The sequence below is a fragment of the Puntigrus tetrazona genome, chromosome 14 (assembly GCF_018831695.1).
Source record: "Puntigrus tetrazona isolate hp1 chromosome 14, ASM1883169v1, whole genome shotgun sequence".
NCBI lineage: Eukaryota > Metazoa > Chordata > Actinopteri > Cypriniformes > Cyprinidae > Puntigrus > Puntigrus tetrazona.
Window position 1 is genome coordinate 11,853,790 of NC_056712.1, and position 26,455 is coordinate 11,880,244.

Here is a 26,455-nt window from a genome sequence, read left to right on the forward strand (position 1 = left end):
ATACCATGAAAAATTCAAATGGTCCTTTAATGTGCTTTTTTTGTCTTTATGCAAATTGTAAATTTTTTCAGGAATTTTTTCAATTTCTTAGGAAAAGAGTGCTGAAATGAAATAGACATTTTTTTTTTTTGAAAAGGCACACTGTCCCACTTCCACTGTGATTGAAGATGGACTGTTCCACCTACAACCGTTAACGAGAGCTGGGACGTACCATTGCGCTGCGAGTCCAGGTGGGTTTTCAGAGTACACAGCTCTCCTTTGATGTCTCCAGGCACCTCCATGCCTAACTTCTGATAAAATTCTCTCTGTTTCTTCATCTCCGCTGCACACAAGAAAGCAAAGAGGAAAAATTAAAGCATTTGCTTTTAAATCTTACATATCATTAGCTGCTTCATAAAATGTGCTTTACATAATAAAAACATAATCAGATAATGAGTTTTTTTTTGTCACCAGTTCACATAGATCTTATGGATTGTATTTTTAAAATGTTTAAAAAAAAATAAAATAAAAAAAATACGACAAACCTTCTTGCAGTCCTGGCACCAACTTATAGACAATATCTTGCATTGTTCGATCATGGCTGAGGGAATGGGAAAAACGGAAATTAATATAATTTATTCAAACACTATGCATTATTACACCAAGAAACACAGCTGAAGGACAAGAAAGAAATGCATAAAAATGAACACCAAGAAAATTGCAATTCCCATTTGCATTCAGCATGCACGTTCCCTCATAACTATGATTGTTAATTAGCATATAGTGTAGTTCTTCCTCATGTCTCTAATTCTCCTGTGACTGGCGGTTCCCAGGGCTCAGAGGTAAAACCTATTAAGCGTGTGTTGACATGTTCATCTCTGTGGCGCCTCCGGTACAGCTGCCCGCCTCAGAGAACATGTTACCATGCCACAAAACCCACGAGTGCCGGTTCCAAGCAGCCAACAGCCAAAACAGGCAGTTGCTTTGAGATTCCAAGCTTTTGTTGTGTAGCTTATACTTTCTGTGACACCGTAAATGAACTCTGAAAAAAAAGTGTGACACTTTACAGGCATTTAACTCATTTGAACCTTGTGAACTGTGTCAAAAAGATTTACATAAATACACATTTAAGTGAAAGTTCACCCTGAAGTGAGAATTCTGTCATTATTCACCCTCGTGCTGTTATTAATCTGCAAGACCTTTGTCCTTCTTCGGGACACAAATTAGGATGTTTTTGATAAAAACCAAGAGCTTTCTGACCCTTCATAGACAGCAACACAACTGACACATTCAAGTCAAAGAAACAAAAGTAAGGACATTGTTAAAATAGTTCATGTGACATTACTGGTTCAAGTGTAATTTTATGACGCAATGGGAATACATTTTGTGCGCAAAAAGCTCTCAGATTTCATCAAGAATATCATAATTTGTGTTGAGAGGATTAATGAGGGTCCTTGAGTGCCATGAAGGTGTGTAATTGATGACATGATTTTCATTTTTAGGTGAACTATCCCTTTAAATGAATTTGCCTGCAGTGTGACATTGTTTTAAACCTAAATCTCGGCAGTCATTACTCCAGTCTTCATCCAGAAATCATTCGAATATGCTGATTCGATGCTCAAGAAACATTTCTAATTATTATCGATGTTAAAAACTAATGCTAATAACTATTATTTTTTGGGATTCTTTGATTAAAAGCAAGTACAGTTAAAAACAGTAAAATGAATAAATGATGCGATGAAAATAAATGTCACAATGCAACAACAACAAATGTTTTCCTCAAGGTCTAGTTTAGTATGAGCCCCTGTGGCAGGTTGGTTCCTCTTAATAGTGCATAATGACTCAGACCAGTAGGAAAATAATCTTAGATATGCCCTCGTGCCACTTTGAGAATACAGGCCACATTCTGTGTCAGAGTCCAGCTCGTTGTTAGCTGATCTGCTCCCTGAGGGCACGATGAGAGAGCGAGAGAGAGAAAGAGAGAGAGAGGGAGATCAGGATTGGGAGGCAGCGGAGCACCTGTGTCCCTGGTGCACAGCCAGAGCCGCCACCTGTTCCCAAATCCCAGCAGCCTGGCGGGGAAGGTAGAGGTCCAATTAGCCGCCACCGAGCCTCCACACAGGGGGCCGGAAGGCCTGGTGGTGAGGGGGTGACTGGCATTTAGCTAGCTGATCAACAAAAGCTCCGTTTTGTGTGTGTGTGTGTGTGTGTGTGGGTGTATGTTTGCGCAAGTGCGAGAGAGAGCCGAGGATCAATGAGCTGCCACTGTTAATACAGACAAATCCAGTTTTCATTCACGATCAAACAGTGTGCCTCGTAAACACCAGGGTGTTAAACTAAGGTCAGATTAATCATGCGGAGAGGGAGGCGAGCTGGTTTGATGGCGTACGACGTAATGTAACTGACCCCGAACTCTTATATTGTCTCTTCCTCTCGTATCCCACACGGCTTTCATCTACCAGCAAGGCTGGGGCGACTCTTTTCTGCCCCATTCAGAAGGAAGCACTGGGACCGTGGTGAATATTTAATGTGTTTGGAAATTGTTTCTCATCAGCGAGCAACTGCAAGCTTCTACGCAGCTAAATGACAATTATGAAAGAGCTGGCATCCGGCCGAGAGCAACAGCGGATCCATCAGACGCAGAGGCACCGATGCTCAGGGGGCAGATGGACTCCACACCCAGACCGTTTACACACACCTACACACTGAGCACATCTGCGCTCGTCTCTCATCAGCGCTTTCTGCTCGCCGCATAAAAAGGTGAAGGCCTTTTCCTGTTGAAACAGGCTTGTTTGGTCAACTCTTAAGAGTACACATGCATACAGAGGACCTCAAAGCTTACATACGCTAAACAGACATGGGCTTTAGTTAACTTCCAGAATAACAAAAAAAGATCTTGACAATTTACTCGCCTCCATGTCACCCAAAATTATTCATGCATTTCTTTCTTTCGGCTGAAAAAAATATACGTTTTTGAGGAAAATTTTCTCCGTATAGTGTTCGGCTGCAAAGGGCCCTACATGATCCAATCTGAGGAATAAGTGTGGAAGAACATACACGGGGATCCAAAATGACTGGATCTTTAACTAAAAAAAGAAAAATGTATATACTTTTTAGCCACTAGCTTGACTTTACAATGTAATGTAGTCACATTTTAGGAAAGAGTAACAATGGCAGAAGTACCAACCCAGTTCACAAAGAGAACATGCAAAGAAAGTCAAAGAAATGCAAAAAATATCTTAATTTGTCCTACAGTTTGGAATAAGGCATTAATGACAGAAATTTCAGTTTTGAGGGAATTATCCCTTTGAAGAAATTTGTCTGCAGTGTGATATTATTTTCATGAAAACTGAGAATATAAAATGTTAAATCTCAGCAGTCATTACACGATCCTACAGAAATCCAAAAAGTAAGACCTTCGTTCATCTTTCGACTACAAATTAAGAAATTTTTAATACAATCTGAGAGCTGCATCTTCAAAATCATCTGATATTGCCGTTTTACCTTTTTTATAAATGGCATTTGATTTTATTTGATGTTTTTACTTCTACCTACATCACATGTGACCTTTCCAAGGTGACTATGTAATGCGTGAAGTCAAGCTTGTGTAAAACATGCATTCATTTTTTTACAGAGCAAACATGCAAAAAAAAAAAAAAAAAAAAAAATGTATCAGATGAAGTTGGACGAGAAACTAAGATGGAGTTTTTCCACCCTACTCTGTGTAGTACATAAAGGCACACGTGTGCATCGCAGTACAAGACAGGAACTTGTGGTTGAACAATTTTTTGGGTCCACCATTGACATTTATTCCTGAGCTGGGAGCATGTAGAGCCCTTTGAAGCTGAACTGAAACTGCAATTTGGACCTTCAAGCAGACGGATTCCTTTAAAGCCCACTATAGGAACAAAAATCCTGGAATGTTTTCCTCAAAAACCTTTTGTTTCAACTGAGGAAAGAAAGGCAAGAACATCTAGGATCACAAGATGTCTACCAGGCAAAAATCATCACTCATTAAAAGCCCAATAAAGTAAAAACTATCCTCAACAAGCGGTTTCAAAAAGTCAAAATTATGCTTTTGACTTCTGTTTTTGAAACAGAGTCTTCAAGACTATTTGATGCACCTCCATAATATTGGCTTCTTCACAACGTTTGGGGTCAGTGAGATTTTTACAGTCAGGGAAGTTTTTACAGCATTTTTAAACACACTGTGCTCCCAAGTGTGCATTTTCTATAATGTGCCCTCTTTAAAATTGCCTTGCATGCTTCAACTTCTTTTGCGTAGCGCTCCTAGAGGTCACTTCCTTTAAAACCAGAACAAAATGGTGCAAAATTCTACGCTGTTGTGGTAAATAAACACCCTGCAGTTTTAATCATGACTTTCCGTGTGGCAGTTCTACCCTGATTCTCAGCGTGGATTTGTAGTAAACCTGAAGCCGACGGTTTAGCACAGCTGCTGCCCTTAAAATGACATCATGTGGAGCGATTCAGTTCCAGAAGTGCGTAAAACTTTCAGGTCACATCAGCAGATGTTTTCTCTGGCATGCGTGTGCTGGAGAGCAACGCTCCACCCTGGACATCAATAATTCACCCTCCGACAAAGACTGCTGGAGGGAGCCATGTCGTCTTCAAATACCCATGTGGTTGCACGACACACAACGAACATAGCAAAGACTACGCTATTCACCGGCGTGCCTTGATGGACCCCTACTGGGCAGCACTGGGGTTTACATTGATCAAGACGTGTTTGTCTACTGCGGTAAACTCTTACCCGATGTACTGCAGTGGATGGCTCTGGTGAATGACAATCCGACATGTGGGACACGTGTTGTTCTCTTCTAGGTACTTCACCAAACAGCTCCTGCAGACTATATATACACACACACACACACAATTTATACACCTTTAGTATAACATTAGGCATCACATTATATGTCACAACGGTAATTCTATTGATTACCAATAGACTAGAATGACAAATTGAGGTGAATTTGTTCAAATGACTCAGCACAAACCTAGAGTCAAAACATAAAACTAATAATGCTTCTAGTTTTATGACTCAAACTACTGAAGTCCAATTTCAAAGGCTCTTGATCTGTGACACAATGACTCCCTCTTGTGTTCAATTCAAACACTACCTTGACATGCTGTACTTCATCTGAAAATCCTCGTTTATCTTTTTGCTGTTTAAACCACAGCGTTTTCAAAATCAGATTCTGAGTCAGATACTTTTAATAAATCAGCCAATCTGGTTCACAAAACATGTTGAACGTGAAACAGTCTGATTCATCAACGAATCATTGGGACTTGGTTTTGTGAACTGGAGAAGATCCGATTCCAGTGAGCAAATTTTTAACATCCCTACTTCTCATCTGAATGTGTCACTGAGACGCATCATGGAATCATGGCTTCATTACGCAGAAATATGGGTCTGTTGGTCACAAACTTCTCATTTGGTTTCAATGGAATTGGAATATAGTCGTTGGGACCACTTTTATGATACATTTCATGTCACTTCATGCTCTTTATAATGACAAGAGCGCACAGGATATTCTTTAAAATTTACCATTTATGGTCCCTAAAAATAACCCCCCCTCTTTTCACAAACAAGACTTTAGCCTAAAATGTACGTCCGAGCAGTTTCAGCTGAAAGAACTTGCACTAACTGATCTAAAAATACATTAGTGTTTTTTTTTTGTCTCAAGATGCACTTGTAGTATTTAATAAGGCACGTTTCTAAAAATAATACTTAAATGTCCTAATTCAACTATGGCATAATCCTGGCTCAGTCTAAGCTTTGTCTATGAAAGCAGGCCAAAGTGTCTAAAAAGTAAATATATATTTTTTCGGTAAAGCACCACTTCTGTACACAAGAGTATCTGTGAAAAAATATGGATTCAAAATGTCGTTCATAACTGAAATGAAGACTAGGTATTGGTATAATGACACTTACAGGTGTGTAAGCACTCAGTGACGGTGGTGGCGTCGATCAGGTACCCCTCGCACAGACGACAGGTGATGTGGGCGTTGATGTCCCACAGTTTAATCTTCCTGGTTAACATCTCGGGGTTCTGGATGAGGAAGAAAGTGAGGAAAAAGAGGTTAAAGTATTAAAGCCACAATCCAAACTTTAGGCTTGAAGAACAGGGGTCACTAGGGTCAACCTAGGTTGCCTTCATCCATCAAACAACAAGTATTAGTTTATTTTCATGTCTAAAGTGTAGTCATGTTTATCGTCTGGCTAAATCCTAGTTCCAATTTAAAAGACAATGCTGTTTGTTTAGGGACGCCCCACGTGAAGCAGCCAGACGACTGTATTGACTAGACATGTTATCCACTGAATTACAATCCGTGTCAGGACACATGCTGCTCATATTCAATACGCATTAAACACATTATTCACCACTCCAGCGGCCCACAGGAAAGAAAATAATTAGATCCGTTGCTTCAATATTTATGATTCAGCTTTTAAGAAGAATTTGTGTTAGAACCAAGTGGGAATTTGCACAGTATCATCCATTAAAATGTAATGTGGCGAACGGTCAGAGATTGTCTGAAACCCCTGTTTTAATATATGAAAGACTAGATATTACACAAATTTCCGCATTAAAAGGCAGCATACTCTATTTACCCAACATACCCCCGTCTCATACATTATACAGTGTACGTTATTCCAGGTTAATTTATATATTATATATATATATATATATATATATATATATATATATATATATATATATATATATATATATATATATATATATATATATATATATATATATATATATATAAAATTTTTGATAAAAACATTTATATTTTAAGTAGCAAAAATTACAAAGACTTTGTATAAAGTTCTAATTTAGATAATTACAAAACTCTGAATGGTATCTGCATGTTGGAGCTGATTGGTACTGAAGCAACTGCAAGAAAATGTGTAGAAGATGAACTGCAAGCATGTTTCCATCCACTTATTAGATATAATGCGGAATATATGCGCATCAAGTCATGTGACTTTGTACAACAGGACTGGAATTACTTGACTAACCAGTGGGCCGGTCTTGTTGCACAGCATCTGATTTGTTTTTTTGAAATGCCTAAGCAAAGTCTGTCATCAAAGTATTTCTGCGTAATTATCTTACATGACGGTGTTCCCAAGCAGCAGCCATCCACCAAAAGCAATGGCAGCATTTATTTTTGTGTCTGCAAGTGAAGATTTTGTTCTCTTCGACTCATTGGATAGAAACGGTGCAGCATTCGCAAATGTTTTATGCGATATACTCATTTTGTGCATAAGTTAAATTTGAATCTTTGGATGGAAACATGGCTAATGAGGCTAAATGCGATCAGTAAGGCATAACCACAGGTGTTTTATGTTATGGAACTTCCTAATAAAAGATTTTCAAGCCCCAGTCATGAATTCAGCCAACCAGCCAAGCTGCAATAACATCATCAGTACAGTCAAATGAGGACAGAGAACTGCCACGGGCTGCAGTGAATATTACACTCTCACATTAGTGGGCTTCAATAAAAGTTGGAGCTTCAAGCCATTAATTTACCCATGATTCTAAATGCATTATTCGGAGCGATGAAAAAAAAAAAAAAAAAAAAAAAAAGTTAAATCCAAGTATTAAGAAAGAATTACAAGGATCGTGGCTATCACATGGATATCAGATGTCACAACAGATCTTTTTGTTAACTTGCTTAGAATAGACAAATTGCTTTGAGCGCTGCACTTTTTGAATTAAACAAGCACAAATTAAGTTTGTGAGCTCAAGCATTTATTTTTATTTAGTGAATAAAGCCATACATTTCTAAATATAAAAGAATACGATCTTCACAACAAAAAAAACATATGATGAGTCATATGGATTACTATTAATGGAACATGAGAAGTAGAATAAATGTTTACTTTTGCTGTAAATAATAAGCTTAGACGTTCCGACAACAAAAATATGTGACCCTGGAACTGAAAAAGTCACAGGTGTCACTTTTTCGAAATTGAGTGAATAAATGAATAAATGATCTTTCTATCGATGCATGGTTTGGTAGGATAGGACGACATTTGTCCAGAGAACTATTTCAAAATAGAACCTGCGGGTGCAAAAAAAAATCTAAATACTGAGAAAATCACTTTTAAAGTTGTCCAAAGTTCTTAGCAATGCATATTACTAATCAAAAATGAGGTTTTAATATATTTACAATAGAACATTTACAAAATATCTTTATGGAACATGAGCTTTACTTAATATACTATTGGTTTTTTGCATTATTTTGACCCATACAATGCATTTTTGGCTATTGGTAAGGCCAGGACACATCACTTGTCGGTTTGATGTGTTCCACTCGTCGGCTCTCGTCTCGTGAGAACTCTGATTGAACGCATAGTTTCACAAATGTGTTAGTACCAGAGAATTAAAGAGAAAGCTATGAAAACAAGTAAATAAATGAAGGCAGCACAAACAGAAGACTGTTCTAATGTTAAGCGGTCTTACCCAAGCATGTATGAACATTATCGTAACAGCGTGAGCTACACGAAACAAAGAAAGTTACCAACATCACTGATACTCAAAATGGTACGTATGGGCCGCTTTGTTTGCGTTTCATATATCTGCATTTTTCTCGTATAACAACTATGTCAGTGAAGTCTGATGTGAGAGGACAACAGGGGATGATGGACTTAACGTGTATTACCCATTTAGATCAGAAGCATCAGTTTTAAGACAAAATATCTTAATAATGGACGTTTTTTATAAAAACAGCTTGTCACTTCACAAGACTTCAATTGATGGACTAGAGTCATGTAAATTACTTGTGGATTATTTGATGATTATCAGCCGCTCGCACTCTCATTCTGAAGACACCCATTCACTGCAGAGGATCCACTGATAAGGAAGTGATGTAATGCCACATTTCTTCAAATCTGCTCAATCAGTCCAATTAATCTACATTTTGGATGGCCTGAGGGTAAGTAAATTTTCAGCAAATTTGAATCTTTTTAAAACTATTTCTTCTAAGTGAGATTAAACATTGTGCAGAACAAGAGGACGTGATTCGCTTACCCCTAATGCCGCCATGTGTCTACTGCTGAGGGTCTGGCAGCCGGGCTTCTTCTGCGAGACACAGGGTGGTGTTAACTCTGCATCCTGTGCTCCACTTCACACAGCTGCAGAAAAAAAAAAACAACAACAACACAGGAATTTATTTATTTACACACATTTATACACAAAATGTTAGCAAGGAAATAGGCAATTTTCCCGTTTGCCTTTTCAGAACCTATTCAGTAAATGATATTTTCCGTTTTCAAGATTAAGCCAAACTGCAAATAGTACGGAGCGCCCCCACCCGCCCATCCCCCATGACTTTCCTACAACTGTACTATGAAGAGGGCAAAAAATGTATGCGGCAGCTTCAAGATAAAACTGTTTGTTGATTACACTAGAACTAGATATGCATGGTTATGTGGTTGGCTAATAGTAAATGTTTAATTGGATTGGCTGACGCTTCTCTAAGATGCCTGCACATAAGGTTGTTGCTGGCCTGCTTGAGTCCAGACAGAGAGACTCCCAATCTGGGGAGTTTCTGTCTGTTCACTAGCCTGTGAAATTAGTGCACTTAAACCAAAGACATGAATGTAGGCCATTTAAGGATATGAGTAAGTGTGTATCATCAGATTCACAGCAGAACATGTTAGAGTGTCAACTAACATTTTTCAATAACCAAACCATTCCCAATGGATCAAAGCTTGGCCCACATTTTTTTCAATGAATATCCTGTTTCACTCAGAAACACGTCGCATTATGAAAGTAAAAACGGCTTTGAATGTTTTTTTTTTTTTTTTTTTTGGAAACTTAGAATCTAGGCTTCCCAAATTCCAGTTTACGAACTAAACTTCCTGAACAAATCAACTGCAATTTAATCTACCATTGCTAAGGGCGCCACTTCACTTTCTTGTGGTAGTATAGTGACATAAAAGAAAACAGATCTCTTTACAGTACAGGAAACGGTGCCTATCAGAGCCTGCAGACTGGAGCCATGCGAATCTCAGTGGGTTTTAAAATAACATGACCAACAGTTAGATCATTGCCACACAGAGTGTCCAACATTTGCTTCCCACTTTTAAAGGATCAAATTGACATTGGTGTAAATTGAATCAGTTGTTGGTTTGCATTTGGAGCGAAACCATCATGCTGGGGGTTGTACAGCGCCTGAGCCGTGACTGAAAACTGTCTTATCACAGCTGTAGCACAAAATCAAACTGAATATACACAGACACACACAGACAGACACACACACACACACAAACACACACAGTAGAATGTGAAACACTTTTGAGACTTTGACCAGGGATGGTATGTTTTGTCATGTTCTTATCAGTATCACTGTACACAGACAACAAAAAGAACAAAACCAAACATGTGTTATCATGACAAACAAGAATTCCAGATAAGAAATTTCTATTAATTTGCAGTAAAGATGCAAATATTTCAAGAGGAAAAACTAGACCCAAGCTCTTCATTTAAAACACTCATTTAATCACAGGGCTATCAGTATGAATTTAAACATAAATATAGCACAAATTAAATTAAACATTTTTTGACAATTGTAATTTCACACTAATTGTATATTTTTCTGTGTAAATCGTTAGTAAAACATTGTAAAATTCCATGTAAAAAAAATACAGTGACAATATTACAGGTAACAACACAAAATTAGTGCAATAAACCTTCGAATAGAATATATTACGAAGCTCACTAGCTTCTGAAAACAAAAATATAGCAACGTAAATTATGTGTGATGTGCACTAGAATTTAAAAAAACATTTTTTTTTTAAATCATAAGCCAATTTATGTGGCAATTCATGTGTTTCTCCACCCCCCTCTCACAAAATCCATAGAGTAATAATAAAATTACATAATTTACTATATACGCTATGGTAACTTACAGTTGAGCAATTACAAGCTTTTACGGCATTTTCCTTTTTAAAAAGGTCAATTTAAAAGGGCAGTTCACCCAAAACAATTTAACACGCATGCCATTTCAAATGCATATTCTAATATTTTGAATACAAAAGGACAAATTTCGCACTTCTCTTTTTCTGTTCAACGACACTAACTGGACAAGGTCAGCATGTCTTGTGTTCTTATCATGATGAAAAACATTACGAAGCATTTTAAAGTAGCGTGACTAAAAACTAACTCGGGTTTACGCCAAAAAAATGTGTAATATAACTCAAGTAAAACACACACACACACACACACACACACACACCCAAATACAGTGCTGCAGAATAAACCTGTGGACAGTTAAGAACCTCTCCTACTCCAGACACAGCTCTCCATTACATATTCAGTCAAAGATTATCACAAATTCAATCTCAGCTCGAGCTTTCTAGAAAATAAAACCAAAATCCATGTTCGGGCCAGAAGCCCAGTTGGGTTTACGGAGAGAAAATGCCTTGACGAATGGACAGCACTCAAGCTAGTGGTCATATAGGCGATGCCATAATCTGACGCTATGAAAAGGTGTCTCATATGCCACAGGTGAATATGGTTTTCGTAACAGGGTGTGTCAATCGATTTTATAGAAAGCGTCCAGCAGTAACACCTTTCGCCCGGTTTCTCACACATTTGCTGCCACAAAGGATCCGCTGTTATCCGTCAGCGGCTATTGAAGTGCTCTGGGAGACGGCCGGGCACACAGACGCTGCCAGCTGTATGAAGCGCTCTGTGAGGAGCTAATGAGGCGCCACAGTATGACAGACTTACTAAGCGGAGCAGTTTTGTCTCTGGAAAAATAGGTTTGTGGGCGACCCCAACGCTTAAATGAACACGGTCCGGCAATCAGACAAAAATAGTGCTTCACGCTTGTTACAAACAGTCTTTTATGGCCTGGTGTAGAAAAAGAAAATCACCAATTGAGGAGTGCTGGGTCTGTTTGAGGAGCTGGGAGTGACTCTACGCCTATACAGGGCCGCGCTATAAGATTGCTGAACAATTGAGATTTACTGATGTCATTCAGCAACCTGATAATACTGCTTTTCAGAGTGCAGGAGCACCTGGCCTAATGAATTATTAAATGACAAATTCAATAAACCCTTACAGAAAAAAAACAACAAAGTATAATGTTGGTACCATGGAACAGCAATGATATCAGACTGAAAAAGCGTGGTATTTTGAAATGGTGAGTTACAGAATGCCTAAATTTGCACTGTAGTCCGAGGTGCATCCAAAAAATAGAGTTAAATGGACTTTTGTCTGTAAAGCATGAAGATTAAATTATTACCTAGTTTAAGTTCCTAGTGTTAAATAGTACACCTAATATATGCATCATTTGTAATAAAGTCACCTTACAGAGTTTTTGGAGCATCAGACACAAAAAATTGGAAACCACACCAAACATGTATATAAGATTAGAACTGACCCAAAGAGGCTTGTTGCATATCTCCGCCATCTTGGATTTCAGTAGAGAGCGTGTGCACTGATACTTCCGGTTGTGCTAAAAGCCAGTACAGAGAACCTGGAGAAATCCATTTATTACCTTCTATATCCGTTTAAAGTATTTATAATAACACTCCACAGCACTATTATTACATACTATGAATGCTAACTGAGCCAGTACATTTGAAACGCATGTTTGGGTCTGGTCAATTCATTAAATGCTAACGAACTCAGGCACAGCTAAACAATTATTTTCCTTATGAATTATGTACAATACTTTTTCCAAAAAAAAAAAAAAAAAAAAAAAAAAATGTTGTATTACATTGACTTGTTTTTATTTATGAAATAAGCTATTTACCTGCAAACTGATCTTTTACATTTCCATGTATTCATTGCACAAACGTCAGGTTTTTCACATATTTTACACATAGTTAACTAGGATCAAACATTTATTTGAAATTTAAAAAAATTTAAGGGTTGTAAAAAGGACACAACTAATAAATTACTAATTCAAAGATTTGTTTTATCTGAAAATGAATGCACAAGAAATCTAAAAATACATCCGCTGCTTATAGACACAATGCAACAGATATTTCACAAAACAGGAAAATATAATAAAAACACAGGTAATGCAAACACCGATAGTTTATTTAATGCCAACCTAACAATTACATTAGGTTCAATTTTACAGTTAGTTATGACTTGTTATCAGAGAATACATCAACGCAGAAATCTCTAAACATATCGTCTGACTGTCGCAAACCTTGCGATCTTATAAATACCAGTCAGAACCAAGATAACTCTATGAAAATGTACAGTATTGCAGATTTGAGTGGTTTGTGTTTGAAAGAAGAGATCCCTGTGTACTGGACTTAATTAATTTCCACATAGAGGTACGTCATAATATAAGAAGATTGTTTTCTATGTTTTAATATACAACTACGCGATTTTAATCTGAAAAATGGGCAAGTTTCCTATTAATTTTGTTTTTTTATGCAAAAAGACTCAAGACCGGAAGTAAGCGTGCACACACTCGCGCGCCATCTTGTGCACCGAGCCCATGACTTTATTGATACATTCCCGGTCTCATTCACATTACAGTAGTGTTGTCAGAAAACATGGTACTTCGGTAACAAGTCGGTACTGAAAACAATTAAAATGTCTCGGTTCTTGACGAGTACGGCCCCATTGTTTACGTGATACAGAAAACAATCTCTGAATACAGTTTAAAAACGGTGGATTAGTATCGGGAAATATTAAGCCGCAAAATCAATTCAATTATGAAGTAAGTGAATGAATGGCAAAGACGTTTTGTTTACTACATTGTTTACTTGCGTAAGGTATAGCGCAAGAATAGCGTAAGGTATTCACGGCAACCCGTCAAAATAAAAGTTCAGCTTAGACATTGTGCCAGAAATACATTACTATAATTTAGAATAATATGTGATAGGCTATTACTACCACTATAGTTTAGACAAATTACTTTTTAATAAATAAATCATGCAATATTTATTTTAAAATGACATTTATTTACCAAAAAATTTACGGTGTTTACATTTTCATTTAATTAAAAGACATTACATTTAGGTAAAACTTGTTTACCGTTTCTCATATTTTTATTACTTGTGGAAAAACTAAATATAACTAAAAACTTAAATATAGTAACAAAGTAATGAATTTTTGAATTTGTTTTTGTTAATTATTGTGTTTTTGTTTTCTTTCAGTACCAAAAGTGGTACAGAACACAGAAATGATGGTGCTGTGACAACACTACATTACAAATCAGTTTCCAAAGTTTATACAAAATTCATTTCATAACAAAAAAAAAAATGAGAAAAGGACAAAAAGACGATGGTCAAAGTTGAGTCAGACTGACAATTTTAAATATCTCCACAAACAGTATTTTTAAACTGCTTGATGAAAGTCCAGCTGAATATACTGTAAAAATGTATGTCTTATATAAACAAGACAGGAGGAGCCCAAGCCACAATCAGAATCCCACTACTTCATCAGAATCAATTTAATGGTGTGGAATGCATTTCAACACACAATTAAATTTATAAAAAAATAAATCAGTGTAGGCCTAGATGTTGTAACCATTTCATAAAAGCAATAACTGATGTGGCCCGTAACCACACATCAAGATGTGCATTAATTTTAAATAATTCAATAGTCTGTCAATTCTTTCTTAGCAGACAGTTTCTTATCAGGCTTATCTAGCTGTACATCTACTAAAGAAAAGTGACCTTTGTAATACTGACCCAGATCTGAAAGCACCACCACTGAAAAATTAATAAGTTCATCAGACAAGAAGGCACGACTTTATTAGTAAAATCCCGTATCTCTTAAATTCCAGTAGTTAACCTCATTAAAAACATCAAAATCACACTTAATCTGGGTTCATCGGCTTATTGGATGAAATCCTTTAACAAGGAATGCATTGTTCAGCTCTCTAAAAACCTTCAGCAGTTTTACAGGCTATAGGAGGAACTTTTACATCAACATGAATCGTGTTTGTTTCAGAATCTGTAATCACACAGAGAGAGAGAGAGAGACAGAGAGAAAGAGTTTGAAGGTTGTCTCCTTGAGATAAAAACACACACAATGCACCCAAGTAGCATGTTGATTCTTGTGTAATTCAGAGACTGCATCCTGAAAAACTGACAACATCATACAGGGGAACTTTGAGCCAATACTGAGATTCACTTCCCCCCACAGCGAGAAACAAAAAAACCAAGTGAGTTGTCACTTAAGGTTCATCCTTATGTCGTGGCAGTAGCACAACATTTACATGCCACTTTTTAAATCAGCTCTTGTTTAAAAAAAAAAGAAGAAAAAAAACACCCAAATCTGTTATCACTTACTATCATTTCTTTCTTTAAACAAAAAAAATAATAATCATTTCAGCATATTATTTATATGACACTTGTTTTCAGGACAATAAAAACGATCACGGATGTGCACCGTGACATAAAAGTGCTAAAAACACAGCCCATATGGCTTACATTTTAGTCCGTTTCTCAAACAAATGCAAGCATGTGGCTTCTGGAGACTTTTATGGCGCGTTTTTGTCATTTTTGGAACTTGACAGCATCCACCCATGCACACTTGCAGCAGCATAAACGTTATGTCTGTGATCTCACACAAGGAAGAAAACAAAAAAAAAAACCTCCAGCTAAGATGTATACAGAAAACATCACAAGCTCCGACACGACCCACATTTAACAGAAGTGGGGCTGAAGTGTATCAGCAAAATCCATCCACTACAACCCTGGATGCTTACGAAAGAGGAGTAGAAATTGCCGTTTACTTAGGTTATCTTAAGATCCATTGTTTTGGCCTGACAGCTTCAACAGCTAGATGACTTTAACGGAGTTATTAAGTACAGCTGCAATAAAAAAAAAAAAACTTGAAATAAACAACCCTAAAAACGACAAGGCCAATTAATCTGCCAATATCTGTACATTTTAATAATTGGATGATAACACCTGGCAGTTTCAAAATCTTCTGACGTTCCAAATTATGCCAAATATATATTTATTTAACCTCGCACGTGCCATTATTAAATGATATACGGTTTCCTCGCATCGCAAAGCACTGGACAAAAACAATCCAGCTTCACTGTAAAACGAGCATTTCTGTAAAATATAACATTGCTTCTTGCGCTCTCTCAAAGTGCAATGTCCTACGAGTGGAGTAAAAAAACAGGTTTTATCTGATCTAGACAAATTTGAAATTGGCCAAATGTTATTATGTTGGTTGCTATAGAAAGCAGTTCAGAAATTAAATGTACAGCGTTTGGAGCTAAAAAAAAAGGTCAAAACGTATCGCAATTTACCGGCAACACATCACTAAACCCCACCCTACATGTTTCATTTGACAACAGCATTGGTGTACTACAGCAAGTTTACTACAACCGTATGGAGCTGGTTATTTGTCGAAAAAGTATTAATTTCACAGTGTGACAACACATCTTCATCAATCAATAATCTGCCCCAACAATCATAATGTGCAAGAAAATTGCGTGCCAAATTAATTTTTTTGCAAACATTCTACATTTTAGCAGGAACAAAACAAGCTATACCAAGCAAAACTGAAGTACGGCATATTTTAACGGCGTACAAAGAGCTAAACCAACGCACTTGAGTCACATGCTACCTAGAACTGAAAGATCTTTTTGATATGATCCGCCTGATCTAATCTACATAATTGTAAACGCGCACCTACACCTCAGCAAAACCCGGGTTTACATTTCACCGCTCAATATTAAACTCATTTTGTTTAACGCGAGATAACTTCACATCAGTGTGAATAACTACCTGCACTGCTTAATGCCAGACCGCAAGCTTGACCGGTTTTAGAACTCGCTTTTCTGGGTATGCACTAAAAACACGGACAAACCGAAAGCCATTGTTTTCACCGAAAACCACTTAACTGTTGCTGGCACATTAGAGATGACCGTGCGAGAGCCATTGGCCACATGCTTTAGCTACTACTACAAAAAGACATAAAAGTGGTTTAAACTTATTAACATAGCACTCGTCTTGCGATGTTGTGTGTAGGCTTCCACGGCCTATCACACTGTTTTAACACTCACAAGAAAGCATCAGACGTGATATTGACTAAGCAATTAATCACGCGTTAATGAAACATCACATGAACGTTTGACTCACTAGTTATGTCAGTGACTATGGTTAGTGTCATAAAACCTGTCAAAAACAAGAAAATCAAAAAGTGGTTGATAGAATTATTTTTTTAGCTATAGCATAATGGCATTTTTATGAGTTTACTTGTCACTACTACAATGCATCTTTCTTTCTTTTCTTTAGATTACTCTCAGTGATGAATGTAAATATAAAATTGTGACAAGTTAAAAAAAGAAAAGAAAAGCGGTCTTCAAAATCAAGTTTATAAAACGATCATCTCTTACTTCATCGTTTGTATTGAAATGCAACCTGGACTCATTCTTGAAAGATTTTACCATAGTAAAAATGCTGAATTGTAAAAGGCCTCGCATTGCGATACTGTAAACACCATCACACGAAGGTGGTGTCTTCAGATCGGAAACACTGCGACACGTATTTAAGACAGCGCTCTAAAATCAACACACCGTACATAAGGACAAGTCCATTTTCTGGGGTCAGCATGGTTATTAGTAAGCCAGAACGTAAAAATTTAAAAGCAGATACTCAGGAGAAACTCGATCAATGTGATAATCAAGCAGTGCCCAGACCTGACAACTCAATACGTCCATCATGTAGGGGTGTAGCAGATCCCCATGGGACATAAGGGGGACACGACCCCCCAAACTTTAGGACAAGACTAAATTCTCTACGGTGCAATTAATGCTGTAACAATATCCTGTTCGCTGTGCCCCTAACTATAACGGAAAGCGCTCACAAAAGTGAATGTGTCCAGACACACGAAGCAGGACTTGTTGGTTGTTCCTGCTCCAGGAGTCTGGGGTGCAGGTTTGCACATGCTTCCCCAATAAACCCTCTGGGCTTTAACTTTTTCTCCGGCCCAGATTGCATTTTAGCTCGCGTGCAAACCTGCCAAAGCATCAAACCCCCCAACTTTCAACACACAAAACGGGCAGATGATGATTGTGATGGACAGGAAGCTCTCAAGAACATTCCAGGCAGGAGGAAGAAGAGGAGAACTGACCAGCACGAGAACTGTAACCAGACGCAGGAGCGCAGGCTTACGAAACTCCAGCTACACTAAATTACACTTTTTCCTTTCTTACAAAAGATGACCCCGGTTAGGAGCTGCAGGGCCCGGCGTCGCCGTACACACACACACACATTCACACACGTATACACACACATACAGCACGACCGCACATATAACAGCACGTATAGCCATGCAGAGCTGCCATCAAGCGGAAAAAACACAGCGAGAATAAATGAAAACTCCCCGTTTGCCGTCCGAAAGAAAGCTCGGGAAACGCATACGTGCAATGATCAGGGGGAATTGGTTCAAGTTTAAAGGAACAAACCTGTTTATGGCCGGAGCGGTCCGCTGGATATTGGGTTGAATCCGAGTTAAATCCACTATCAGTAAAACAAAGAGGCGAAAATGTCCGGCCAGTGCCGAAACAGGCCGAAACAGCGCACTGAAGAGCCCCGCTGCGCATGCGCAGATTTTGTGGAGGGGAGGAGGGGTGGATGAGAGATTAAAGCCATTGGATTATTCTTCATTTAACGTTTCATTCATTTGAAAAAAAAGTTACATGGATCTTGGTGAATTACATTTAGCGATTATGCTTAATAACGACTATTAAATTGTATTAGATGTGATTACGCATTTATGTATCGTAATAGATATTACCTACGCGACTTAATTAAAAATAAAATACGATAAAAACACATTCGCAGTACAACTAGCATGGTAGCCTACTTTTTTTAAAATTAGTTGTACGCTTTTAAAACACACATATCTTTTTTTAAATAATAAAGTCATAAATATCACATTTAATGACGTTAAAAGATGCGAGTAACTGATTGTCATACCAAACGTCTCATTATTTTGATCCGTCAGGTTTATATTTATTTGGTTATAAAATATTGTAATTATAAACAACATTATTATTAACTGCCCGTTTACAAAAAAAAGCCCAAAAAGATGTTTTCCTGAATTAAAACGTGCTTGCAAACCAGCCGACGGTGTTGATGATGATGGAGCGCCCCGCTTCTCTAACAATAGCCTTGCGTTTGTGTGACACGCAAAGGGATGTTGACATTTTGAAACGCTTTAAAGTGTTTGGAGCCGATGCTTGCCAAACTTATTGAGACGGAGAAGAGCGTGGGCTCTGCGGAAACCGGCCGGCGCTATGACAGCGCGTCCCGGGCTGAAGGGAGTGGTGGTGTGACTGTGGATTGGAGGAGTGCTGCGAGCTCGAAACCACTCATTCACCGGCATACGCGTGAAGTCAAAACCAAAACAATGGCATTTCGCGAAGACGCTGACAACCGTGCTCGCCATTTCTAGTCGTTCGCTTGTTTGGCGTTTTTCTGGAAATAGGGTTTTTTTTGCGTGCATCACTGGCAGATTTGTTGTTGGAGCTGAATGGATGCACCGCTGACGACGGGTTGAGTTTTTAAAACTCTTTAGAGGTGACCGTGTGATCCCGGTGGTGATGGTGGTTATGGATGATGGACGCGCGGAGACCGAAGCGCTCGTCCCGAGCTCCAGAGAAGATGTTCGGTCTCAGCGGGACTCGACAATCACGGACACAAAGTTCAAAGTTTACAAAAGGAGATGGTTCATCCTATTTGTGCTATGCCTGCTAAACTGTTCTAACGCGATGGTAGGATGCTGATTATATATAATACTCGCTCGTTTACGTGAATGCCGGGGGAGTGTCGCTATTTGAAGAAAAACGATACTTTTTTAATTTCTCAACCTGTACAATGACTTTTGTTTTCATTGACGTCACGAATCCGTCTTCCCAAGCCTGGGTTATGTTTACTTTACACATGCAGTTAACTCAAAATCAGCGTTTTATCGACTTAAAATGATAGTTCACCTTCAACTGGTTCTCGTTGACTTGCATAGAGATTTTATTTTTCTCCATAATATGGAAGTCAATGGGGACCGGCACGTGAGGGTGAACTGTCCCTTTAATAGTGACCTATGCCTGTTGGCTTTCAATAGCATGTCACACAAATTGACAAATTCTGTTGCAATTAATAGGCTAGGCCATATACAGCTATACAAGCTCAAAACGACTAAAAATGACTTGCGTGTTCATATTTTGTGTACTCCGCAGCATTTTACGAAGCGAAACAAGCTCATTGAAGGCCAGGGACAAGCTCTTGGATATGGATCCACGAACAATTATATTTGCGATTAACTGAATAATCAATCAGCACATAATGTATCGTGTGAATTAAAACATCTGTACTGATTTATTATTTGACTCAAAAACAAATCATTGGGTTAAAATGTGGGTTATTTTGGTAATATTGGGTTAAATATTTCGTCAGAGGGAGGGGGGTGTAGTTTTAATGGTCAGTGAGATAACCCGGCCACTAACCCAACAGCTGGGTAACACAAAAACTACCCAACAGTGGGAAAGTGACCCAACAGGCCATTTTTAGAGTGTCCTTTTGCTGACCAAGTCTATCCAGTGTTGAACAGATTTTTTTTTTTTTCACACTTTCTCTAGTGATGAGTCCGCTAGGGGCTTCAGTCTACAGGGTCATAGCAGGGTCTTCCTAATAGCCCAGCTGTAGCAGGACATGGATACGTCCCCCCGAGGCTATTATATGTGAAGAGGGCGTGTGCCAGAAAGGGGCTTGTCAATCTTAATTACGCACCCGTGCCTCCCGCGGGACCTGTCATTTGCACTGACACTATTGTATACGTGCTACGAGGCCGAGACGTCCAAAGCTGTTCATCTGAAACACGAGAAATCTACATCGTGTCTTGGCACACTGTGTTAAAGCTTAGCAGATGGTGTAATTCAGGGCTTATTTAAAGATTACAATCTCGAGGAAATCTGATGACGGCCCAAACCTGTCTGTGTGATTATGGATTGCAGGCGTGTGCTAGGAATTTTTAGGTGCAAAAATAATTTTAATAAGTGCAGTGCAACAACGTCTGTGAATCTGAATTAATGTGAAACGGCGTCCCAGTAAGTTGTGCAGCGGTGCATAAAAGGACTTGTATTGTGTTTTGGGATCAGCTGACTGCCATCTGTCACACTGCTGCATACATATAATATTCTTCATAGCAAACAAGTAAATGCTGTTTTGTGCAACACTGCAAATGGCCACTTCACTGTGAATGACGCTCAGAAGGGATATAGCTGTTCTTCGTCTCCGAGTGTTTGCTCTAATACCGCTGACATGAAATAATCACATTCCAGAGGAAAATAAAGTCATATATTTGCTTGACTCGTATAATTGCACACCCAGTTTAAATTCAAGCAATTTCTTAGTACGAACTTGCTGTTTATAAACTTGCATGTCACTCTGATTGTCATATTTAGCTCATGTGAGGGGCCTTCTGACCTGTGGTTTCTGTTTTTTGCAGCCTCAGCAGTTAAATGTTGAACTGAGACTCTGACTGTGTCACAGAGCAACTTCATGCACTTCGTGTATTTAATAAATGCCATATGACTAGATATCATAATGACGAAGCTTCATCTTCATTTTCATGTGTTCAATTCCTCCACAGTCGTGGCTGACTTTTGCTCCTGTGGCCGACCAGACAGCACAATATCTGCGAGTCTCTCTAAATCTGGTCAACTGGCTGTCCCTAGTCTATGTAGTGGTTGCTATCTTCTTCAGTCTGGTCACAACATGGGTGCTGGACACGCTGGGTCTGCGCTTCTCGGTATACACAAACATACTCTCAAATCTACCATATGCCAGCTGTTGTGAAAAAAGGAATAATTATGTTTTTTGCCTAATAATTGCCTAATATATATAAATATACATATACATACATACATTATATATATTAATTAATAATACATTAATCATTGATGCAATTTTTTGGCAATGATACTTTTATTGTAAACATAACTAACATTTGAGTTCATGGAGCCTACATAAAGGCCTATGTAAATGGAGAAGGTTTATATAGACTAAAGGTCAAATATCATCAACTGAAGTAACTGTACTTTTAGTTAAATTATAGCGTGTTTGTTGCAAATAACGTGAATGCCTACCAACCTGCAAACTCACATACTCCACTTAGTTCTTGACCTGCGAACCCTGTCGTTTGTAACGTTTTGTATTTATGGTAATTAGATTGACTTGTTGTAGACTGCCACCTAGTGGGAACCTCACTTCAGCTCGTTTGATTTATAGTAACGTAAACAATAAAAGACGACGAAACACATAAACCAAGTGGGAAAATAAATTAGGCTATGTATTACATTATACACATCATAAACATAACGTATGCACGCAAAAAAAAAACGTGCATCCAAACAAACCGTTTTGCCACAAATTCTTTATAAAAAATGAACGTACTTGTCATTTGCAATCAATAATAAAAAATTACCACAAATTACAAATAACAAGTACGTTAACTTTTGATATGTACTTAATATCATTTTAGATATAATTTGCGGTATTTAAAACGCTCGGCAAAAGAGTTACTAATTTTATTTTGTTTATTTACTTAACACATTTATCATTATTAAATGTTTGATAATAATTAATTCCTCAATAGTAATAAGTGAAATGTCGCTCACCACAGAAATGATCGAACGCAATGCACGACTTTGGTGAATATGTTTCAGTCCAAAGGTTCAAAAGAAACACTTACGCACTTTTCTTTCTTACTGTCTTCTGAAACAGCTTATCATGGGCTCGTGGCTGAACATGCTGGGTGCTATCCTGCGCGCCATTGGCCCGTTGAACTGCATCCCAGAGTGGGCCATGTTCCCTGTGGTCATGGGGGGACAGACACTGTGCGCCTTCGCCCAGCCTTTGGTCATCTTTGCCCCCACCAAGCTGGCAGCTCTCTGGTTCCCTGATCACCAGAGGGCCACGGCTAACATGATGGCTTCCATGGGTAACCTTTTTCGCTGCTCATATCGTATTCGAATGCCTTTAGCCTAACTTACTGTAAAATAGTAATATCCTTCTCTTTTGTTTTCCAGCAAATACTGTCGGGCTGCTCTTAGCCAATATCTTCTCTCCGATGATTATTAGTTACTCCAGTACTCTTTTCATGCTGGTAAGAAGTGAGTGACAAAATAATTGTATTTTTTTTGAACGATGCACACCCCAACAGTCCCGTTGTCTCTCTGTCTGTCTTGTAGCTCTTGATATACGCCATACCTGCCATCGTAGCCTGTTTCCTAGCAACAGTGGGGATCCGTGAACGCGTGCCCCGGACACCCCCCTCTGCCAGCGTGCTGACCTCCAGCACTGAACCTTTCCTACAGGGGGTGAAACTGGTACCGCACGATTTTAAACAAACCGACACGACAACTTATTGTGCCGTTAAGTGTGCCGTTTTTGAGAATTTCTGAAATACAGCAAAGCGTTCTGTCCCTCTTTCGTTTACAGCTGCTGACAAACAAAGCTTACATGGTCCTGCTGGTGTGTTTTGGTTCAGGAATAGGGATCTTCACTTGCTTCTCCACTTTGCTGGAGCAGATACTTTGCGTTAAGGGCTACTCAAATGTAAGAACCCTAAAATAACTTACCCACTTTTTTTGATCACTCACTTCTCAAACCAACCTGTGCCATGTGTTAAATAACTAGTAAAAAGTCAAGGCTAAAAGTTTAAACTCGGCTAACTCGAAAAACAGAGCTTGATTGCTTGAAATGCTGGATCGACAAACTCTTAAACATTAAAAAAAACCAAAAAAACGTGAGTGTAGCGCTAGATGATAGATAGAAGATTATATAAACAAATGTGTTGAGTTTGAGTTTTGTTAGCTTTGTCAAGTGAAAGTAACTTTGTCTCTACATGCTTAATGCGGCAGGACTTTGCAGGACTGTGCGGTGCTGTTGCTATTGTATTCGGTGTCCTGGGTGCTTTTCTCCTCGGCCTGTACGTGGATAAGACCAAGAAGTTTACAGAAGTCACTAAGATAAACATGTGTCTGACATCCCTGGGCTGCTCTGTTTTCGCTGTGGTGAGTAGAGTCGTGGTTTCTTGTTACTCGTGTGTGTTTGACCCGAGACGTTGTCCTCCTGCTGTCCTCAGGTCTCCCTGTTAAGCGAGCAGAAGGTCGTGATTGGCGCCGTATGTGCGTGGTTTGGGTTTTTTGGGTACTCTGTGTATCCCGTCGCAATGGAGCTTGGAGTTGAGTGCTCGTACCCTGTGGGTGAAGCAACGTCTTCTGGGTTGATCTTCGTGTCTGGGTAAGTGTTTTTAAACTAATTCTGTGTTCAGAGTCGCTTAAAGTCTTCTCTTAAAGGAAAATTTGACTCACCCTCGGGCCGTCCTTCATCGGTTTGCTTCTTCATCGAAACACATTTGGAGAAATGTAGCATTTCATCACTTCCTCACAAACGCGTCCTCTGCAGTGAACGGGGTCCAAACTGCTGATAAAATATAAATAAGTGATAAATGATAAATAAGTAAGACACATGGCTCATTATTTGTCATGTGAAAGAAAAAATCGTTCTGATGAAGTAACTCGTATACATCTCACATTGCCCGAGGGCGAGCGCATTCCTAGCTCATTTTCAGTTTTGGGTTTAATATTAATTTAAACTTACCAACATCATTTTCACGTGAAAATCATCACGTTTTTCATGCGATGTTAAATCAGACAAATTCAGGCCGCCCTTTATCTGCTCCTGCTGCAAGCTCTGGCTAAACCGATGGCAGATTCTCCATTATCTGTATGTGCTTCTGGAACAGATGCCAGTCTGAACTGGACAGGTTAGTGTTGCACTTATTTGAAATATTTATACATTATAGGTGTTAACTGGAAGATAGCGTGTAGTGCATGTGGTGAAAAGCATGGCTTTATTCTAGCGGCAATTAGTTTCCTCCTTTCACTGTGTCATGACTTCCACCATGCTTTGAAAATGTGACTGCTTATTTTCACATCCTCTTTCCACATAAACTGAATCCAATGTGGTTAGTGAAAATGTTTAAAATGGGAACACGTCCAAATTAATCCAGCCTTCCGGCTTTTCCTGGTCGCTTGATGGCTTGATGAGTTAATGATAGAGTTGGGCTGAGCTCCAGGCATTCATTTCTTTCTCTCTCTCTCTTGCTCTTTATCCTAAACGCACACACATACACACACAGTGCCAGTGCTGGTGATGGCAGGCCTGTGTACTCTGGGCACCTGCTGCTTTGTTGGCTTTTTCCACACGGATTACCGGAGACTCCGTGCGGAAGCCACAGCCTCACCAGATACGGTGACAGACCAGTCAACAGGAGGAGACACCTGGGCAAACAGCACTGATGCATAAAAGGAAGGACTGATCTAACAGCAAGAGAAACCACTGATGACCGTGTTTACACACACTTTAAGAAGCCTTTTACCTCATTAACATTGAAGATACGTGCCTTAAATGCTCAGAAGTGGTACTTAACCGCAATTAAATGCAATCTTGATCTCAAATTCTAAATGTTTTGATTGTAATACAGGGTACATGGATTTTTAGCTGTTGAACCTAATGCATATTTTTTTTTTTTTTTTTTTTTTTACAATGTCGTTTTTTATATGATGTTTATGTTTTTGGGTGTTCAAAGTTAGAAACTAACTTTAACTTTTTGAAATTATGAAAGAGAGATTTTAGTGCAATAAAATGATCACACGACTAACTTTCTACCTTAAAAAGGTACATAAAGAGTTGCTGGGTTAGAATGACTGGCGGTGGTTAAAAAACGTTTTACTTTTTTGCAAATCTTTTAGAGAATTTGCAAAAACAAATAAAATTGTGTTATTTTTTTAACCTAGTTAAAATAATCTTACTGCAGTTTGAGATTGGAATGCACAATGAAATCAATTTTTGAGAATTGTTAAAAACAGTTAAAAAAAACGAGTAAAAAAAACTAAATAAAATTTGCACAATTTACTTTATTCCTTACAGGTTTAAATGTAATTGTTTTTTTCCTCAGAGAATTGTGACTGTAAAAGTGACCATTAGTTTGTTTTATCGTGAAAAAAGCTTCCATACTCTATATAGCTATACTAGGATTTAAACTGTGGTATTGATTCAAAATATTGCAGTTTTGTGCAATACTTAATTCTGATCATTCACTGTGTGCTCAAAATGTTTTGAATGAGGGCTAAACTGTACTTTGAACTCTAAGAACTCTTATGGTCTCTTTCCTTTCATTTAATTGAAGTTCTGATCAGCATTTAATTTCCAGCTTTTTATTTATTTATTTAGCAAAGTAGCCATGCGATAAGTATGACTATATTCATATTGGCATTTACATTAACCCCAGGAGTACTCAGGGGCCATATGTATCACTATCTATACCTATTCCTAACTCGACCAAAACTTTTTATATGGTAATAAAATCAAATATACACTCAAAAACATTGTTTTTGGAAAGTCATTTTTCACTCAATATGTTCATCATCTACACAT

The 26,455-nt window shown here is 38.3% G+C and overlaps 2 protein-coding genes across 2 annotated transcripts in view; one reads left to right on the plus strand and one right to left on the minus strand.

Moving 5' to 3' along the window:
* Window positions 1-18,550, minus strand: part of LOC122358072 (polycomb group RING finger protein 3) — a 33,037-nt gene extending 14,487 nt beyond the window's left edge. Inside the window, exons 1-6 of the mRNA XM_043257836.1 lie at window positions 18,418-18,550; window positions 9,039-9,142; window positions 5,933-6,050; window positions 4,751-4,847; window positions 525-580; window positions 212-322 (exon numbers count right to left, since the gene is read on the minus strand). Coding sequence (XP_043113771.1) covers window positions 212-322; window positions 525-580; window positions 4,751-4,847; window positions 5,933-6,050; window positions 9,039-9,053 — 397 coding nt within the window. The 5' untranslated portion in view covers window positions 9,054-9,142; window positions 18,418-18,550. The remainder of the gene's footprint in view (window positions 1-211; window positions 323-524; window positions 581-4,750; window positions 4,848-5,932; window positions 6,051-9,038; window positions 9,143-18,417) is intronic.
* Window positions 18,551-19,212: 662 nt separating this feature from the next.
* slc49a3 (solute carrier family 49 member 3) lies at window positions 19,213-26,404 on the plus strand. Its single transcript, XM_043257415.1, has 10 exons — window positions 19,213-19,728; window positions 21,603-21,761; window positions 22,736-22,952; window positions 23,041-23,117; window positions 23,203-23,340; window positions 23,453-23,569; window positions 23,875-24,027; window positions 24,099-24,256; window positions 24,670-24,782; window positions 25,158-26,404. Exons 1-10 carry the CDS (start codon window positions 19,558-19,560, stop codon window positions 25,322-25,324), a joined length of 1,470 nt encoding a protein of 489 aa, XP_043113350.1. The 5' UTR covers window positions 19,213-19,557; the 3' UTR covers window positions 25,325-26,404.
* The last annotated feature ends 51 nt before the right edge of the window (window positions 26,405-26,455 follow it).

What these genes read in the sequence shown, in the direction of transcription:
- slc49a3 (XM_043257415.1), top strand. Translation starts at nt 19,558, where the DNA reads ATGGTGGTTATGGATGATGGACGCGCGGAGACCGAAGCGCTCGTCCCG. An exon ending in TAAACTGTTCTAACGCGATG is followed by an intron (nt 19,729 to 21,602) that starts GTAGGATGCTGA and finishes ATTCCTCCACAG; the next exon opens with TCGTGGCTGACTTTTGCTCC. An exon ending in TAACATGATGGCTTCCATGG is followed by an intron (nt 22,953 to 23,040) that starts GTAACCTTTTTC and finishes TTTGTTTTCCAG; the next exon opens with CAAATACTGTCGGGCTGCTC.